This window comes from Carassius carassius, chromosome 45 (assembly GCF_963082965.1).
Source record: "Carassius carassius chromosome 45, fCarCar2.1, whole genome shotgun sequence".
NCBI classification, from domain to species: Eukaryota; Metazoa; Chordata; class Actinopteri; order Cypriniformes; family Cyprinidae; genus Carassius; species Carassius carassius.
In genome coordinates, this window is record NC_081799.1 from 25160003 (window position 1) to 25180739 (window position 20737).

A 20737-nucleotide genomic window follows, 5' to 3' on the forward strand; every position below is an offset into this window, starting at 1 on the left:
GGGTCGTCCTCACCCTCCGCTATTATCTCCTGGGACGGGAGTTCACCCTCTGTTCGGACCACGCTCTGCTGCAATGGCTCCACCGCATGAAGGATACCAACGCGCGGATCACTCGTTGGTATCTAGCTCTTCAGCCTTTTAAGTTTAAGGTGATCCACAGGCCGGTTGTTCAGATGGCGGTGGCCGACTTCCTCTCCAGAAATGGGGGGGGGGGGGCTGCAGGCCGGATGGCTCCCCGGCCTGAGTCGGGCGGTGTGGGTATGTGGCAGGGGGGGCGTGGTTTAGCGAAGTCTGCAGCGGGAGAGAGAATCAGGAGACGAGCGGTAAGTGAGTGGTTTGGGCGAAAATTATCATCACCTGTTTCTGGTTCTAGTAATTGGCGTGGAGAGTATAAAACGCCAGGAGAGTCGGAAGCAAGCGAGAGAGAGACGGACTGCGGACGCGAAGCTGGAAGCGAAACCAGAAAGAGTAAATCGGAAGTGCTGGAACAACGTGCCAGAATAAGAGTCACCATTTGGTGTTTGCAAAGTTTAATTTATTTTCAATTTAATAAACACGTCAGCAGTCCTGCCGACCCCTTTGTCCTTTTCCTTGCCCACACGAACTTACAACTACATTCAAACATTTTCCAAAATTACAAAAAGTAACAGGAATGCAATATCAGAGGTTAATCCTTCTGGGTCTGATGTGATTTTAACCTCTTATTTCAGTCTTCTGACTCATTTTGGCTATATGGTTATAGCCATACCAATTCATTTTTAAAAATTCTAAATGTAAAATTCTCCAGTCAAAAGGGACTGAAGACTGCACATTAACTAGCTTTACAGAGTTGGTCATGATGTTTCACAGCTCAACCAAGAAATGTTGGTAAAGCCTGATGACGTGATACATTTGAAGAAGTGGTATAAAGTCATGAACTTTAGAGAAGAAATCATTTGCCAAGATAACTGTGAATAGAATCATAACACTGTGAGTAATGATTACTTATTTAGAGCTATTTATATGATTTTTAAACATTTGATGTACTTTAATGCTAAAATAGCATTAATTTGGTTGCATATTTGTTATCATAATTCAGCTTTGCTGATCTTATATTTATTTCTAAAAGTTTCTTTTCCGACACAACACTTTAAATATGATTCATGATTTTACATTGACAATATGTGATATTAGCAGGATAAACTGGACACTTCCACTCAATCACAGCAATGGAGGATTATCATGATATTTTGAGAAGTTGGATGAGAGTGATTTCTCTGGTCTTCTTCTACCTGACGTTGATCCTCGGTGTTCCTGGAAATGCATTTGTCGTGTATGTTGTTGGATTGAAGATGAAGAGGACTGTTAAAACAGTAGGGTTTCTCAATCTAGCGATTGCTGACCTCTTGTGCTGCCTTTCCCCTCTTTTCACTGTGACCAAGAGTACTATTGGCTACTGGCCTTACGGATCCATAATGTGCAAGATTCTCCCCTTCATTATGCTCATCAGCAGGTTTGCCAGCGTTTTCACACTGAGCTTGATTAGTCTGGATCGGTTTACACGGGTGATCACACCGGTTTGGGCTCAGAATCATCGCAGCTTGTTCATCGCACGACTGTCCTGTGCAACAGCTTGGATTCTGGCCTCACTTCTTAGTCTGCCTTTTATGATGTTAAGAGAGACTTACACAGAAAACAATAAAACACAGTGCCGGCCTTATCAACGTAATGAAGAACATTTTGAATTGTATGGAATGTTAAGCATCATCAGATTTGTGTTTGGCTTTTTGGTTCCTCTCATATGCATCATAATATGTTACGGATTCATCGCACACAAGTTAGGCAAGAGTCATTTTCACTCTGGACGAGTGTTTCGTATCATTTTGGCTGTAATCGTGGCCTTTTTTCTGTGCTGGTTGCCGTATCACATATTGCGTTTGATAATCATGTACGGAGAGAAATCAAGTCGCCAGGTGGCTTTGATAGTAAATCTGTTGGCCATCTCTTTGGCGTATTTCAACAGCTGTCTGAACCCCATTCTGTATGTTTTCATGGGGCAGGATTTTAAGAGCAATGTAAAACTTTCTCTAAGACGTGTTTTTGAAAGAGTTTTCTCTGAGGAGGGAACACAAGCATCACAATCCACACAGCCACAACACACACACTCAGTGTAGAGAAGATATCAGCACATTTATACTATATATACTGTATATGAGTTTTTTGCTTGATTTGTATTACTATTTTAATAATGTTCTAATTTCTAAATTCTAAATTCATCAACTCGTAGTCAGCAAGTCATCTAACTCTTATTCATCATTCCGGTTGTTTTTTTCTTTTCCTCTCTCTATTGTTGACTGTATAACTATCGTCAAAGCTTAACATCACAGTGATTGAATACTGATGCTTGATTAACTTTTTGGGTTGCTATCAACTTAGAAAAAGCTTGTAATATTCCACTAATAATGACATGTGGTTTCTATGCTGAATTCATGAAGAAAAAAAGTATAAAATTTATATACATAATTTGCAGTCTCTTTAGTGAAGATATCAGCTAATTTATTCAGTTTTCTGATTGATTTGTGTTACAATTCTAAAACTATTATTTATTTTCAAAAGTCATCGTCAAACTCAGCAAGTCATCTAACTTTTATCCATGATTCCTGTTGTTTTCTGTATTGTGTATATATTCTAAATGATTTGTGATGAACTTTTGCGAAAGTTTAAAACCAGCATAATATAATACTATGCTATAGTGTCTTTTGTTTGCAGTGAGCTTAGATAAATTTTGTAATATTTCACTAATAATGGCTTGTGGTTTCTATGCAAAATTCATGAAGAAAAATAAAATTATATAAATAATTTAAAGCTTGCATTTGTGAATAAAACTAAGGCTGATGATACAACTTTGGGCAATGTTGTCGTCAATAGGCAACCAGGTGAGACACAGGGCTCACAACTGATCTAAAATATCCAGATAGAAATGTTACCCATTCTCAAGGTTAAAAAAAAAAAAAAGTAGCACAGCAAAATTGCTCAGAAAGTTGCCCCATGTATCATCAGCTTAAAACATATTTTTCAAATTGCAGTGCTTCGGTCATTTTATAATTTTGCTGTTATGATTTTTTTTCTCACTTTTGTGTTGTATAAACTTATAAATTGCAAGCAAAGTGTGTTATCTATAAACAGTTTTTTGCATATAAAGTGCAAAACCAATAAAGTTTAAATGTTCAATTGAATGTTCATTTAACATTCAATTAATTTTGAGTGAAGATTGCTCCTTATTCGGGCAAATAGTTGCTAACAAAAGTTCTCTAGGTCAAGTAGCCAAAGCATAATGGTTTCATTTCTAATTTCTTTAAGAAATATTAGAATAAGATTAGAATGAATTCTAATCTCAAAAAAAAAAAAAAAAAATATGCTCCGATATGCTTAAAGTAAAAACAATTATCAGTTACATCTTTACACACATGCACTCAACTTCCTCTTTTTCCTTGCAACATTCTGTACACGCTTAAAAATAACGCTTTTTTATTGGCATCAATGGTTTAATTAAGAATCTTAAACCTCAATGCAACCTTTCAAATCACAAGGTCACACCCATGGAGAAGAACCTGCAGCTGCCATTAAGTCAGGGAGGACTTCTTTCTGCTTTTCCCTTCAGGGGTCGCCACAGCGAATCCTCACTCTCCACCTATCCCGATCTTCTGCATCCTCAACACTTGCACACTAGCTTCATATCCTCATTAAATCCATCTATATACCTCCTCTTTGCCTCCTGCCTGGCAGCTCCATGTCCAACATTCTCATACCAATATACTCACTCTCCCTCTGATGTGCTCGTTCCGAATCCTGTCCAATCTCAACATTTTAGCTCTGCTACCTATAGATTGATTCTGGTCTCTTCCTCAGTGTCATGGTCTCTAAACCATACAGCATAGCTGGTCTCACCACTGTCCTGTACACCTTCCCCTTGATTCTCGCTGTTACGACCGCTAGGGGTCAGCCGTAACAGGAAAAGGAAGAGTCTCAGAACCAGAGAGATGTTGAATAAACAATTTACTTACAAGTTGGGGCTTAGCGTCAGGGGCAGACAAGGCCAAAACAACAAACAAAAATCCTCTGTTAACCCTCTACAAGTCCTAAAACAAAATTAAAAAACCAAAAGAAATAAAATACAGTTTCAACTTACTGACTCCCTAAACCCAAAACAATGTGAAAAGTTATATCAAAATAAAGTGGCGTCTAACCCCCTACATCCCTCAAATTACAAACTAAGATTAACAAAATGTTTACCATCTATCCATCTATACACACACGAGTTAACAGCAAACAATTTACAATCAGAATCCAAAATCGTAGTCAATCAGGCTTAGGTCAAGTTAACCGGGAAGATCACAGAATTTAGGAAAAGAAAAAAACAATACAATATAATTACCACAGAACACAATCGCAATCTTATACACCAACACACTATCTCTCTGGTAAGACACACAATTCAAACAAACAACAAGGCAAACTGCATACTATCAAATCACACACAATGGCACAATTATGGCCCGATTCAGTGTTTGGGGCAGTCCTTATATCTGGATCAGGTGAAGAGGAGAACCAAATCGCAGTCTCCAATAAATTATCTCCAGGAACTGCCCATCTGAAACAAACATACACTTAGAGAACACAAGAGGGCAGAATGGAAACAACCAACAAATGACTTTGGCTCATAACACTTGCTGATATTTTCCGATCACACAGAACTCCCGACACCTTTCTCCACCCATTCCAACCTGCCTGCACTCGCTGCTTTACCTCTTTAGCACACTCTCCATTACTCTGGACTGTTGACCCCAAGTATTTAAATTCCTGTACCTTCACCTCTTCACCCTGTAACCTTATGGTTTCACTTCCTTCCCTTTCATTCACACACATGTACTCAGTCTTACTACGACGGACTTTCATTCCTCTTCTCTCCAGTGCAAACCTCCACCTCTCCAGGTTTTCCTCCACCTGCTCCCACTACAGATCACAATGTCATCGGCAAACATCATTGTCCAAGGAGATTCCTGTCTGACCTCCTCTGACAACTGGTCCGCCACTATAGCAAACAGGAAGGGGCTCAGAGCCGATCCCTGATGCAGTCCCACCTCCACTTTGAACTCCCCTGTCTGACCTACAGCACACCTCACCACTGTCCTGCTCCTCTCATACATGTCCTGCACCAGTCGGACATACTTCTCTGCTACTCCTGACTTCCTCATACAGTACTACAGCTCTTCTCTTGGCACCCTGTCATACGCGTTCTCCATGTCTACAAATACAAAGTGCAACTCCCTCTGACCATCCCTATACTTCTCAATCAAAATTCTCAGAGCAAAAATTGCATCTGTTGGGCTCTTTCTGGGCATGAAGCCATACTAATGCTCACAAATTTCCACTACCTTCCTTAACCTAGCTTCCACTACTCTTTCCCATAGCTTCATTCTATGGCTCATCAACTTTATCCCCCTATAGTTGCTGCAACTAAGTCAGGAAGGAGGACAACTACAAAAAAATAAAAAAATAAAAATCTTAATACACGTAATACAAAGCGAGCACTGGGCAATTCACCACGATAAAATATAGTAACAATAGTTGTGCTAGTCCTGCGACACAAAAGCTTACTGTAAGTACCTTGAATTGAGCATTTACATCAATAAATACTTTAATACAATCAAATATCTTTAAAATAATTGGATCTATAAAAGAAGAATTAAAACCAACTGGATGGTTCTCCTTTAAGAGACCTAGAAAATAAATATTTATGCAAACCACCATTCTTCAAAATGTTTAAGACAACTCAATTCTTAATGCCTATAATTATTCACTCACATCATTCATTAATCCTGAAGACTGTGTTGCCAGGCCAATCACCAGTTATACAAGCGGGATTCTGAAACAAAATAAAACCACTTTTCTTTACACCACATAATTCACTACCTTCCTCATAATAAAAACCCATAAGTTAAAATACTTCCTGCCAACCTTTAATTAAATTGAAATTACCTAAAACACAAATTACATATGCAACAAAACATAAAAACTCAACTGAAAACTGCTCTCAATTTAAATTCAACAATATCACCATTAAATCAGTTGAGCACAATTTACCTGATCTTAGGACACGCTTGTTTGTACCGTCAATAGATGAGCGAGACGGAAGAACGCTATACTACATTGACTATTTATAGCAGGTGCAGATGTGATTAAGCTACCCCACAGACTTATGGGAAGTGTAGTCCTGAACTCCTTCATCACCCCGTTACAGTCCTCAGGTCTGACGTATCTTTTGATTTGCACCATTTTCTCTTTGGAGTTTGGACCGATGTTCACAGATAACATCAGATAACCAGGGGTTAGCAGTGGTGTAATGTAACTAAGTAAAAATACTTTGTTACAGAACTTAAGTATTTTTTGGGAGTATCTGTACTTTACTTAAGTTTTATATTTCAGTCAACTTTTACTCCACTACATTTCCTCATTAAAATGTATATGTAAGGTCCAGGCACTCGGCCCAAGGAAGGTATCCGGTGCTGGATAAAGGTTTCCTGCGTGTTCGGTCTTTCAGTGCGTAGAGTTATTCAATTTAGGTTAAACTCAAATCTGACTCCATTTTATTATTTAATCTGACTCCAATTTATTATTTAATCTGACTTCATTTTATTATCTAATCTGACTCCATTTTAGTATGACCCCGAATTTAGGTTGAAAGGCAAATTGGTTGTTTGTCGGTCTCTAATTATTATTGTTATTCTTCTGACATTTGATTATTCTAATTTAACTCTTTACTTTATTTTACTCGTTCATTAGGAATCTATGTCGCTCATGGGGTGCCCCACGATCACAAACTCGCCAGTCTAAACAGTAGCCAGAGGTTATGACTAGTAGTCCTCCTTAGTTCAATACAATTATCAGCGGTTATTATCAGTCAGGTGATGATTATGCCAATTACATAGCCAATTCATAGATATCAAATCAATACAAGACATCAAATTCTCAAAAATGAATCTAATAGTAAAAGATGCATACCTGACTTTTAGAAAAATACACAGTATGAAGTGTGTGGACAGACTTCATGCTATGGGCTCAATCTGGCTACAGAAGGCCCTGATCCTTATGCTGCAGTCCTTTAAATACATCAGACCAAGACAAACATCCCCCGAGATGGAGACAGGTCCCAAGCCTGGGTGATTTTACAACTCAATGGGAACGGGGGTAATTTACATGGAGGACCCTGGGAAGGGGCACTCCTATTACAGTAGGCAAAATATCTCTTAACTCTTAGGATCTGTATTATCTTTAAATTTAATTTTGTAAGATTGAGACCATTGTACCAGTACGCAAACATTAATCACTCTACAAACAATACAAAACTATAATGCTATAAGAAACAGAAAAGCTATGAGTCTACAAGTCATCAGGTTTGAGTTGTTCGTTCATCACATGACAGCCCCATAAACTTAACCTATGCTGTCTGAGCCGGAAAGAGAATTTTCACCTTTTGAGTAGTTTGTTCTTTTGTCACGTGATGTAACAGCGTTGGATAGAGAAATTAATTTCCTTACAAACAGGTGCATAATTATTATTATTATTATTATTATCACCATCATCATCATTATTTAAATTATAATTTACTCTTACAGTTAAAGGCAGGGTAGGTAAAAAAAAATGTATAAAAAACTTTTTTTCAAATTTGTTTAAACTTTATTTACATTTAGCTGACGCCTTTATCCAAAGCGACTTACAATTGCTATATATGTCAGAGGTCACACGCCTCTGGAGCAACTAGGGGTTAAGTGTCTTGCTCAGGGACACACTGGCGGTTCACAGTGGATTCGAACCCGGGTCTCCCACACCACAGGCATGCGTCTTATCCACTGCGCTAACACCACCCCAACATATATCGATACATAATTAAAATGTAAGTACTCTGAAAAAGAAAGTATAAAAATCAAGTGACTGTAGACCTCTCACGACTGTTTTAAAGACAGCTCATTATTTCCATTCACTCCACCCCCTCCCTTCTGGGCTCCTTCCAAAGCCTCTACTACGGCTCGCTAAGTAATGTTATGTTAGCTATATTACGCAGCTACGTGTGCTAATGACACATGCTTCATGAAAAAAATATGTATGATCAAAATACAAAAAGAAAGATTTACCTGTCCAGCAGAAATAAAGCCATCAAGGAGTCACTTTTCAGCCCCTTGAGTTCCCTCAGTTCTCGCCATCGCTGGAAAGCCACGCCGATTTTAACTCGCATTTTATTTCTTTGTTTATCCAAAGACTTTTTGTTCATTGCCTTTTCTTGTACTGTTACTGTCTTCCTTTTTTTGCCTGGTTTGCCTTCACTAACTGCATAGGCTGGTACTGTGAATTTTGCTTGCTGTTTCTCTGCCATTGTTTTGGTATTCCTAGGATCCGTGCCTGTTGAATCAAACGTGCTGTTTCCTCAAATCAAACGTGCACGCGCAAGTGGGCAGGTCATGTGTGGCAAAAGGGTGGTTGCCATGGTTGCGAGAGAGTGACAGTCGCCTAAGCCAATCCTATGTTTCGTCCCAAAATGGAAATAATGAGCTGTGTTTAATACAGATTAAACTGTCTAGAGTCACTCGATTTTTATACTCTTTTTATCAGAGTACTTACATTTTAATTATGCATTGATATAAATAGAAAGTTTAAACAAATTTAGAAGAAAGTTGTTTATACATGTATTACCTACCCTGCCTTTAAGTGATGCGTTTCTGGTCTCAGATTGTAGCTTTTTTTCTTACAGTTTATAACTGTGTGAAATTCTGACATGAAGGTTCTTTTCCATGTTGCTTTACCACTGAATGTGGTAACACAGGTATTAAAGAGTTGGTTATTATTATTAAGTCTCTTTCCGGCTCAGACTGCATAGGTTTAGTTTATGAGGCGCTCACGCGATGAATGAACGACTCGAAAAACCAGAAGACTTACAACCCGAATTCCGGAAAAGTTGGGACGTTTTTTAAATTTTAATAAAATGAAAACTAAAGGAATTTCAAATCACATGAGCCAATATTTTATTCACAATAGAACATAGATAACGTAGCAAATGTTTAAACTGAGAAATTTTACACTTTTATCCACTTAATTAGCTCATTTAAAATTTAATGCCTGCTACAGGTCTCAAAAAAGTTGGCACGGGGGCAACAAATAGCTAAAAAAGCAAGCAGTTTTGAAAAGATTCAGCTGGGAGAACATCTAGTGATTAATTAAGTTAATTGATATCAGGTCTGTAACATGATTAGCTATAAAAGCTTTGTCTTAGAGAAGCAGAGTCTCTCAGAAGTAAAGATGGGCAGAGGCTCTCCAATCTGTGAAAGACTGCGTAAAAAAATTGTGGAAAACTTTAAAAACAATGTTCCTTAACGTCAAATTGCAAAGGCTTTGCAAATCTCATCATCTACAGTGCATAACATCATCAAAAGATTCAGAGAAACTGGAGAAATCTCTGTGCGTAAGGGACAAGGCCGGAGACCTTTATTGGATGCCGTGGTCTTCGGGCTCTCAGACAACACTGCATCACTCATCGGCATGATTGTGTCAATGACAATACTAAATGGGCCCAGGAATACTTTCAGACACCACTGTCGGTAAACACAATCCGCCGTGCCATCAGCAGATGCCAACTAAATCTCTATAATGCAAAAAGGAAGCCATATGTGAACATGGTCCAGAAGCGCCGTCGTGTCCTGTGGGCCAAGGCTCATTTAAAATGGACTATTTCAAAGTGGAATAGTGTTTTATGGTCAGACAAGTCTAAATTTGACATTCTTGTTGGAAATCACGGACGCCGTGTCCTCCGGGCTAAAGAGGAGGGAGACCTTCCAGCATGTTATCAGCGTTCAGTTCAAAAGCCAGCATCTCTGATGGTATTGGGGTGCATAAGTGCATACGGTATGGGCAGCTTGCATGTTTTGGAAGGCTCTGTGAATGCTGAAAGGTATATAAAGGTTTTAGAGCAACATATGCTTCCCTCCAAACAACGTCTATTTCAGGGAAGGCCTTGTTTATTTCAGCAGGACAATGCAAAACCACATACTGCAGCTATAACAACAGCATGGCTTCGTCGTAGAAGAGTCCGGGTGCAAACCTGGCCTGCCTGCAGTCCAGATCTTTCACCTATAGAGAACATTTGGCGCATCATTAAACGAAAAATACGTCAAAGACGACCACGAACTCTTCAGCAGCTGGAAATCTATATAAGGCAAGAATGGGACCAAATTCCAACAGCAAAACTCCAGCAACTCATAGCCTCAATGCCCAGACGTCTTCAAACTGTTTTGAAAAGAAAAGGAGATGCTACACCATGGTAAACATGCCACGTCCCAATTATTTTGAGACCTGTAGCAGAAATCAAAATTGAAATGAGCTCATTTTGTGCATAAAATTGTAAACTTTCTCAGTTTAAACATTTGCTATGTTACCTATGTTCTATTGTGAATAAAATATTGGCTCATGTGATTTGAAAGTCTTTTAGTTTTCATTTTATTAAAATTTAAAAAACGTCCCAACTTTTCCGGAATTCGGGTTGTAAACCAACAACATGTATGTTAGACCCTATACCATCTAAGCTCCTAAAAGAGGTGCTTCCAGAAGTCATAGATCCTCTTCTGACTATTATTAATTCCTCATTGTCATTAGGATATGTCCCCAAAACCTTCAAACTGGCTGTTATTAAGCCTCTCATCAAAAAAACACAACTTGACCCCAAAGAACTAGTTAATTATAGACCAATCTCGAATCTCCCTTTTCTGTCCAAGATACTAGAAAAGGTGGTATCCTCACAATTATATTCCTTCTTAGAGAAAAATGGTATATGTGAGGATTTCCAATCAGGATTTATACCGTATCATAGTACTGAGACTGCTCTCCTTAGAGTTACAAATGATCTGCTCTTATCATCTGATCGTGGGTGTATCTCTCTATTAGTTTTATTGGATCTTAGTGCTGCGTTTGATACAATTGACCACAACATTCTTTTGCATAGACTTGAACACTTTGTTGGCATCAGTGGAAGTGCATTAGCATGGTTTAAATCGTACTTATATGACCGCCATCAGTTCGTAGCAGTGAATGAAGATGTATCCTATCGATCACAAGTGCAGTATGGAGTACCTCAAGGCTCAGTACTAGGGCCGCTACTCTTCACGCTTTATATGTTACCCTTGGGAGATATCATCAGGAAACATGGTGTTAGCTTTCACTGTTATGCTGATGATACTCAGCTCTATATCTCTTCGCAATCCGGTGAAACACATCAATTTGAAAAACTAATGGATTGCATAGTCGATATAAAAAACTGGATGACGAGTAATTTCTTACTGCTAAATTCTGAAAAAACAGAGGTGTTAATTATAGGACCTAAAAACTCCGCTTGTAATAACCTAGAACACTGTCTAGTTAGCTGCCATGTTCTTTCTCTCAAAGGAAAACGATTGGGCCACTTCATCAAATACTATAAGTTGTCGTTTCAGTAATCATACCATATCAAAATCACGTACCACAAGGATAACATATTTCACTAGTAGAAATCATGCAAAACAACTTTATATCTACATAACTTTACTCACCTAACATAATACACTAAAAAAAAACGTCATCTTGAAATGTAGTTCAGCAAACCAAACAGACCAAAAGGACGAATTTTGTAATCCCCCAATCAGTGCTTTTGTTCTCTTGTTGCTAGGTAGAATTCCTCCCATGGCCAATCACATTAAAGGAAGAACAGAGTGACGTTGAGTTTTTCCAAAGGATTACTCATGATTTTGAGCTCACAACACTTGAAATCTTAAGTTTATGCATTTTGAAGGTAAATTAGTTAAATTAACTCATATTTTTAAGTGGCAGGGCCAAAACGCAAAATTTTAAGTAATGTTTAGTCAACATTACTTGATTTTTTAAGTCAAGACAACATTAGGGTTTACAGTGTAGTGGGATGAGCGAAAGCTGGCATGCATGTCAAACAAAATGCCCCCAAAAGAAAAAAAAATCTCTATGTTTTCAGTGCTGATGCATTCATGTAACATTTAAGGGCACCTAAAAGCTGTCACAACGAACCGGCAAAATTAATGATTATGAATATGTAAAATATAGCAGAAGACATTTAATTTTTTTTTATGTCTTTCGGCTAGAAAGATGCTTGCTGACTCATGATCTTCGCAGTAGTGAACGCGCCTGAGAGAAATGCACATTTCATACGTGAGGGAGAGCAGTCTGTTTTCTTTCGTTTTGAATTGTTTTGTTTAAAAGTAGACATTTCAAGCTTTATATATAGCCTATTTGTCGGATCTGTGAGGCAAGTAGGCTATACGCTGAGTTTCGGTTCATTCATGAGACAAACTCCAGGTTCACACCGGCTCCTTCGTATCGTGGTTATCTATTTTCTATTTACTTCTTATTAAATCCAGACAATTGGTTGATGAAACCTTGATTAAAATTAAGATACAATTAATACAAAACGAAATCAAATTTAAAGACAGGCTTTGTGCTTTCTGTTTGAGGTCTCAGTGAATGTTTTAAAGCAGTCTTAGTGCCGCTGTCAGAGCGCTCACGTCCGTAACTGAGAACTGTCCCTTCCATAAGATTTTTTTTTATTTTTATTTTTTTTAATATATTTCTAAATAAATGCGACTTATAGTCCAGTGCGAGGCTAGGCCTATATGTTTTTTCTTCTTCATGGCGCATTTTTTGACTGATGCGCCTTATAGGCTACTCCGGAGGACTTATATTGATAGGCTACACCTGTATGAATTCTCATTTTACTTTTTGAACTCCATTATTGAGCCGAGTTTTGCTTGAAAATAGTCTACTGTTGATGACTGTGCAAGACTAATGGATTCAGGGTCAGGCTTGAATGAGCATGCTTCAGACTCGTGGTGTGAGCAGAGCGAAATTGGAGCGGGAAATGCGACGCTCCGTCCACCGTCCTTTTGAAATTGCCGCTCTGCGCTCTGTCCAAGATCCGCCCGCTCGCACTTCCCGCCTCACATGCTCTGAAGGCAAGTGGCAGTGTGATACTGTAAGCTACTATGCGAGCCGCAAGTTATAGCTTGACGAGCCGCATGCGGCTCGCGAGCCGCGCAATGAGTAACTGTGCTGCAGTGGAAAACGTAGGTTTTAAGAACATGCTTAATGTAATTGAGCCCCGTTACAATATTCCTTCACGAGCTCATTTCAGACAGACCATAATTCCTGCTTTGTTCCAAAAAACATAAGCCCTATAGAGAACCAATTGAGTAAAAACACACTCAATATAAATAGTTATAGAGTTCCATATAAAAAGTTACATCTTTGTATTTGTTCATAACTAATATAACATTTTCATTTTTTTTTTTATAAAGAGCTGTTTTTGTTTTATACAGTATGCTGCTAAGAAAACACCATAGAAGATGGGTAAAGAATAGCTCCATCATTGTTCAATGTAAAAAAAAAAAAAACATACTTTGTTAGTTTTAATAAATAAAACATTTTTATAAAAATTAAGGAAATTTATCTGCTAATTTTTTCTTTTTGCTGTATCTAAAACGTACCGAACCATACCGAACCGAACCGTGACACCAGTGTATTGTATCGAACCGAACCGTGAATTTTGTGAACCGTTACAACCCTATTCACAATAGATTATAGATAAAATATCAAATGTTGAAAGTGAGACATTTTTAAATTTCATGCCAAATATAGGCTCATTTTGGATTTCATGAGAGCTACACATTCCAAAAAAGTTGGGACAGGTAGCAATAAGAGGCCAGAAAAGTTAAATGTACATATATGGAACTTATTAGGTCAATTGGCAACATGATTGGGTATAAAAAGCGTCTCTCAGTGTGCAGTGTCTCTCAGAAGTCAAGATGCCCAGAGGATCACCAATTCCCCCAAAGCTGCGGGGAAAAATAGAAAATATTCCAGAAAATATTGTCGGTGAACACAATCCACCGTGCCATTTGCCGCTGCCGGCTAAAACTCTATAGGTCAAAAAGAAGCCATATCTAAACATGATCCAGAAGCGCAGGTGTTTTCTCTGGGCCAAGGCACATTTAAAATGGACTGTGGCAAATTGAAAAACTGTTCTGTGGTCAGACGAATCAAAATTTAAAGTTCTTTTTGGAAAACTGGGACGTCATGTCATCTGGACTAAAGAGGACAAGGACAACCCAAGTTGTTATCAGCGCTCAGTTCAGAAGCCTGCATCTCTGATGGTATGGGGTTGCATGAGTGCATGTGGCATGGGCAGCTTACACATCTGGAAAGGCACCATCAACGCTGAAAGGTATATCCAAGTTCTAGAGCAACATATGCTCTCATCCAGACGTCGTCTCTTTCAGGGAAGACCTTGCATTTTCCAACATGACAATGCCAGACCACATACTGCATCAATTACAACATCATGGCTGCATAGAAGAAGGAACCGGGTACTGAAATGGCCAGCCTGCAGTCCAGATCTTTCACCCATAGAAAACATTTGGCGCATCATAAAGAGGAAGATGCACCAAAGGAGACCTAAGACAGTTGATCAACTAGAAGCCTGTATTAGACAAGAATGGGACAACATTCCTATTCCTAAACTTGAGCAACTTGTCTCCTCAGTCCCCAGATGTTTGCAGACTGTTATAAAAAGAAGAGGGGATGCCACACAGTGGTTTCTTTGACACCTGTAAAGTCCTGGCACTGGTGGTGGAGATGCTGGTGAGGAGGGGGATGCAAAGCCCACAGGAACTGAAACTGATTTTGATAAATAGTTTAGTTTATGTGGGATGAGGGGTAATTTATCAGCCTGTAGGCTCAAATGGTCATCATTTATTTTGGGGAATGTTACAACCCTTTCATCGACCAGGTCTGCACTTTTGCCTTCCAATACAGTGATTGTATAGGGGCCAAGAAAGTTTGCCTCCAGTTTGCCACCCTTACGTTGTTGGCTCCTTTTATTTTCCCTCCACACTTTGTCCCCCACTTTGAAATTCTTTCTTTGTGCTTTCTTTTGTTTTGTTTGTTGCCTTATCCTTTAGCCAATTCAGTTAATTCCTCGGTTGACAATGTGCCCTCCACACTCTTGTCAATCTGGAAAAAAAAGTGTAGGACAATACTTTTAAAACAATTGCTACCTATTTATCATTTATGATAACTATTGAAATCATGCAAAAATCTGCAGTTACCCGATAGTGCTCAGGTATTTTGGACGGGTTACGGGCCTCTCTTCCAAACATTAAAAAGTATGGAGAGTACTTTGTTGGCATCTGCTGCTTTGTGCAAAGCCCAAACATAACATCATCCAGGTGCTTGTCCCAGTCATTGGGCTTGTCTTTGACAAGCTTGCAAAGGGATCTGGCAATATAATAACATTATTTTAAGTTTCAAAGCAATTAAGAAAGAGCCTTTACATTCATGCATCTGGTAGACATTTTGATCTTGCTTAAATAATAGTGCATTCAGTGTGTACATAATCATTATGTGCATTTGCTAGGAACTGAACCCCTAGATTTTGCATTTCTGTCATCATGCTCTACATGTAGAAATACAAAAAATGCCTTATGCAGGAAACAGCCAGGGAATTATCATCTTTTTTTTTTTTTTTCAACATTGTGATAAGTCAGTGTGAAGAGAATTAGAATTAACTGACAGCTCATACCTCTGTATTGTTGTGTTCATTCTTTCCACAAGCCTGTTGGTCTGTGGGTGGTAGAGTGTGCACAATGACCTTTTGATATTAAGGACTTTGCAGATATGACTGTTCAGCTGCAATTTTATAAATGAAAACAGTTTATTAAAGTTCTAAGGTAAAATATGAAAGTGTATATTGAAAAAAGTTGCCGAAAAGTTGAATAATTTATTATATATATTTTTTCTTAATATGTGAACATGTATGACTTACTGTGTTTACAAACTCTTTCCCATGGTCTGTGAGGACTCTCTTAGGTGCCTCAAACTGATGCACAAACTTTAAAAAGGCAATCTGCAACCTCCCTGACATCCTTAGATTTGAGGGGATAAGCTTAGGGGCCACTTAGTCATATAATCAATGATAACACAAATGGATTGGTTGCCATTGTCAGTCAATGCTAATTTGCCAAGCAGATCCATCCCCAAAAGCTCGAAAGGCTGTGTAACCTAGAGTTAGTCAAATAGAAACAAAATAATGTACTGGAATTTTAAGAAGTATAAATTAAGTATTTTTAGGAATGATCAAACTGTTCTTATGTAATTATATAAATTAATTGTTATTTCTAATAAAAAATAAAAAATAAAAGATTAAATAAATGTGTGATGGAAAGGCATACCACAATCGGAGTGTATTCATTTTGTTTCATTCATTTGTGTCATTGATGATCTAATTGCCTGACATGGTCCACACTGTGCCACCTGTGATCAGAACAGCATTATGTTGGAAATTATTGCCATTTTATCATATTGCCAAAGTAGTAATTCTCTACATGTTATTACCCTGGTGTCAATGTCCTTTGCCATGCCAAGCCAGTTAAATCTTATATATACTGCGTTTCGTGTTTGTTTTTTTCCAACTTGTCCAACTTGCACTGTTAACACTGGGGCTAGAGTGTATTATATATATATATATATATATATATATATATATATATATATATGTCACGATCTCTAGCTGGAGTGCCTGTGAGCTTCAGTAGAGGGGACTCCACTCAGGACACATTAAGGGCTCATTCAAACTTCATTTCCCATCCTGCCTCATTCCTGGGACTGATTGCACACACACACACACCTGCATCTTATTTCACACCTGCATCTGATTACACACCTGCAGCTAATACACACACACCCATATAAGCAGCACACTCACGCCAACTCATTGCGAAACCTTGATTATTCCTGTCTAGCATTTCCGAGTTTGTTCCTTCCGTGTCTGACCTTGGATTGTTATACCCCCTGTGATACTCTGCCGCCTGCCCCGACCTCTGCTTGGTACTGTTATTGATTCTGGATATCCGTTGACACACTTGACGCTGTTACCTGAATTCTGCCTGTCTGACCATTCTTAATAAACTACTGCATTTGGATCCGAACGTCTCTGACTCCGTGTTACAATATATATATATATATATATATATATATATATATATATATATATATATATATATATACATACACACACACACACACACACACAGACACCGTGTTTGCATAATTATTATAATATAGGCACGTTGGTATTCTGATCACATTTTCCCCCAAGCCAAATTTTTACCAATTCCAAACCACATCAACCTTAATTTTGTAAGTAATAATTTATAAGTGATATGTACCTGTCCATGAAGTCTGTTAGTGAAATACTCCTTATATTCAGGTGTGGAGAATTATTAGGTATGTTTTATTTTACAGATAATATTAGCCAAAAATGAGCTTTAACAATATTATTAAATCCCCATGATAAATATTTAAAAGTAATGCGATACAGAAATTGCAAAGTTAAGACGTGACTGACCACTGGACATTGAAATGCTCATTGGGTCAGCAGGGTCAGAAAAAAGCAGGTTGAGCAGAAAAGACATGTGTTAACTGCAAAATAATTCAGAATTAATGTAAAGACTTAGGTGTTAAACCATCAGGAACCATTTAATTTCCAACACCACAATTTCCCAGAACTGCAACCTGCCTGTAGTCTCCAGAATTACAAGGTGTCAGGTTCTGAAAGATTTTGCTTGGGTAAAAAATCCTAAAAAAATGCCCCTCACTTAATAAGAGTAAAGAGCTGATGTGTTGTAAAATATACTGTATGAAGACGATTGTGTTTTATAGGCTTTATGGACAGATAAGTTGTGTGACTCTTGAAGGACCAGCACCAAATCCTCTTGTACCACTTTTTGAAGAACCTATCTTTAAGAATCATGCAGAAAGTTTTAGGAGTCTTCATGTATTTCACAACACATCAGCATTTTATTCATATTAAGTGAGGGTCATTTTTATATATATCCATGGTTAATTTTTGTAAGTTAATTTGTAAGTTAATTTAAGTCATTTTTGTATGCCAGTTTTAAAATGCATTCAGTACTGTATGGTAACACCTAGTGGCACAGTGTTATGTTTTAGGCACTTCATGCTTTCTGCTGCTGACCAAATTTATTGAGATGCAGATTTCATTTTCCAACAGGACTTGGCCCCAGCACACAGTGCCAAAGCTACCAGTACCTGGTTTAAGGACCATGATATCCCTGTTCTTAATTGGCCAGCAAACTCACCTGACCTTAACCCCATAGAAAATCTATGGGGTATTGGGAAGAGGAAGATGCGATATGCCAGACCCAAGAATGCAGAAGAGTTGAAGGCCACTATCAGAGCAACCTGGGCTCTCAAAACACCTGAGCAGTGCCACAGACTGATCGACTCCATGCCACGCCACACTGCTGCAGTAATTCAGGCAAAATGAGCCCCAACTAAGTATTGAGTGCTGTACATGCTCATACTTAGTTTTTATATTTTTTAGATGGCCAAGATTTCTAAAAATCCTTTCTTTGTATTGGTCTTAAGATATATTCTAATTTTCTAATACTGAATTTGGGATTTTCCTTAGTTGTCAGTTATAATCATCAAAATTAAAATAAATAAACATTTGAAATATATCAGTCTGTGTTACGTACATGGACTTTCAGTTCCCTTATTTGGTCATCTTCCTTTTCTTGTTTGGTTAATTGATTAATCCCCACCTGTATCCATTCACCTGATTTCTCCCTCATGTTTAAATACCCTGTCTTTTGAGTTCCTCCTTGTCTGTGATTGAGGTTGTATCCTAAGTCCGACTCCTATGCCTGGAGCAACTGGACCGTTCGCTGGAGGACCATACGTGCGTTGTGGGAGTATTGGTGGAGATCAAGGGCGTGGAGGAAAGCCCTGCCCACACTTCTGCGACTGAGGGTGAGCTGCATTCGGTTTCTGGGAATTATATAGAGGAATTAATGGACCTTATAGACTGGCTTGTGGAGGTGAGCCCTGAATTTCCTGTTTCTCAGCTGGTTCCGCCCAGTCCTGAATCTCCTGTGTTTCCACTGGTTCCGTCCAGCCCTGATCCTCCTGTATTCCCTCCCAGCCTCCCACTCCCACCTCCTCCTAGATCAGTCAATTCCTCTACTCCATTTCCACTGGTTCCGCCCAGCCCTGAATTTTCTGTTTCTCCGCTGGTTCCGTACAGCCCTGAAGTTTCTGTTTCTCCGCTGGTTCCATCCAGCCCTGAATTTTCTATTTCTCCGCTGGTTCCGTCCAGCCCTGAATTTTCTGTTTCTCCGCTGCTTCCATCCAGCCCTGAATTTTCTGTTTCTCCGCTGGTTCCGCCAAGCCCTGATCCTCCTGTATTCCCTCCCAGCCTCCCTCTCCCGCCTCCTCCTAGACCTGCCAGTTCCTCTGCTCCACTTCCGCTGGTTCAGTCCAGCCCCGTATCTCCTGTTTCTCTGCTGGCTCTGTCCAGCCCTGATCCTCCTGTGTTTCCTCCCGGCCTCCCTCTCTCATCTCCTCCTAGACCAGCCAGTTCTTCGACCTCATCTCCGCTGGTGCCAGTCAATGCCACAGCTCACCCTCAGTTAGCGCCATTTGGGCGTGATGGTTCGCCGCGGGACTTCCTGTCTCCAGCTCCGCCTTGGCGTGTGGATTCCCTGTCTCCGCCTCCAGCCTCCGAGCCCAGGACTCCACCTCCGTCCTTCGACCCTGCAGCTCCGCCTTTGCACCCTGCTCCCTTGTCTTCACCATCCCACCTGCTCCACCGGGCTCCCTCGTCCCTCCGGCTCCACCTTGGTCAGTCGTCGACCATCCGCCGCCTCGGGACTCTACTCCTATGGCTTCTCCTCGTCATTCCATCCCTCCGGCTCTGTCAGGCTCCTCCTTCCCTCCGGCTCCACCTCCGACTTCAGTCGCTCTGACTCCACAGCGGGCTTCAAGAGCCCCGCCTCAGCCTTAGTCGCCGGTGCCTTCAGCGCTGCCTTGGACGTCCGGACCCTTGGCGTCACCCTGGCTCTGCGTTTACTCTGCTCCTTCATGGGCTCCTCACCCACTGGCGCAGTCTCTGTCTGTCGGCCCCCTGGTGTCGTTGGCTCCTCCTCCACCATGGCTCCTCACGCCTCCCGCCGTGGGTCATCATCCTGGCTGGTCTCTGGAGCACCATCTGGCTCCTCCTGCTCCGGGCTCCTCCCTGGCTCCTCCCTCCACCCACTCCACCCTGGTTTCAAGCTCCTTGCTCCCTCTTTTCCTGCCCCTTGCCTGCCCCACGCCCGCCTCCAGAACCCCCACCCTACCTCCGCTGGTATTCCTCTTGCGGTGCGAGGACGCACTGTTCCGGGAAGGGGTGAACTGTTACGTACATGGACTTTCAGTTCCCTTATTTGGTCATCTTCCTTTTCTTGTTTGGTTAATTGATTAATACCCATCTATCTCCATTCACCTGATTTCTCCCTCGTGTTTTAATAACCTGTCTTTTGAGTTCATCCTTGTCCGTGATTGAGGTTGTATCCTAAGTCAAGTTAATGTATTATGTTGGATGTGCCCTTATTCTCCCTCGATCATTAAAAGTACCTTTTGTATATCGTCTTCCTCGTGCGCCTTCCTTACACACCAGCAAACTGGTAACTGTCTGTGAGTAATAAATTAATATAATATACAAATTGCATGATATTCTAATTATTTGACTAGCACCTGTATACTATACGAAAGCTATACTTTTGTAATCTTCAGATATAATATCTTTTAGAGATTA

The 20737-nt window shown here is 39.8% G+C and overlaps 1 protein-coding gene across 1 annotated transcript; it reads left to right on the plus strand.

Annotated features, from left to right (window-relative positions):
* Nucleotides 1-1124: 1124 nt before the first annotated feature.
* LOC132127571 (C3a anaphylatoxin chemotactic receptor-like) lies at nucleotides 1125-2226 on the plus strand. The gene has a single exon (XM_059539491.1). It carries the CDS (start codon nucleotides 1209-1211, stop codon nucleotides 2151-2153), a length of 945 nt encoding a protein of 314 aa, XP_059395474.1. The 5' UTR covers nucleotides 1125-1208; the 3' UTR covers nucleotides 2154-2226.
* The last annotated feature ends 18511 nt before the right edge of the window (nucleotides 2227-20737 follow it).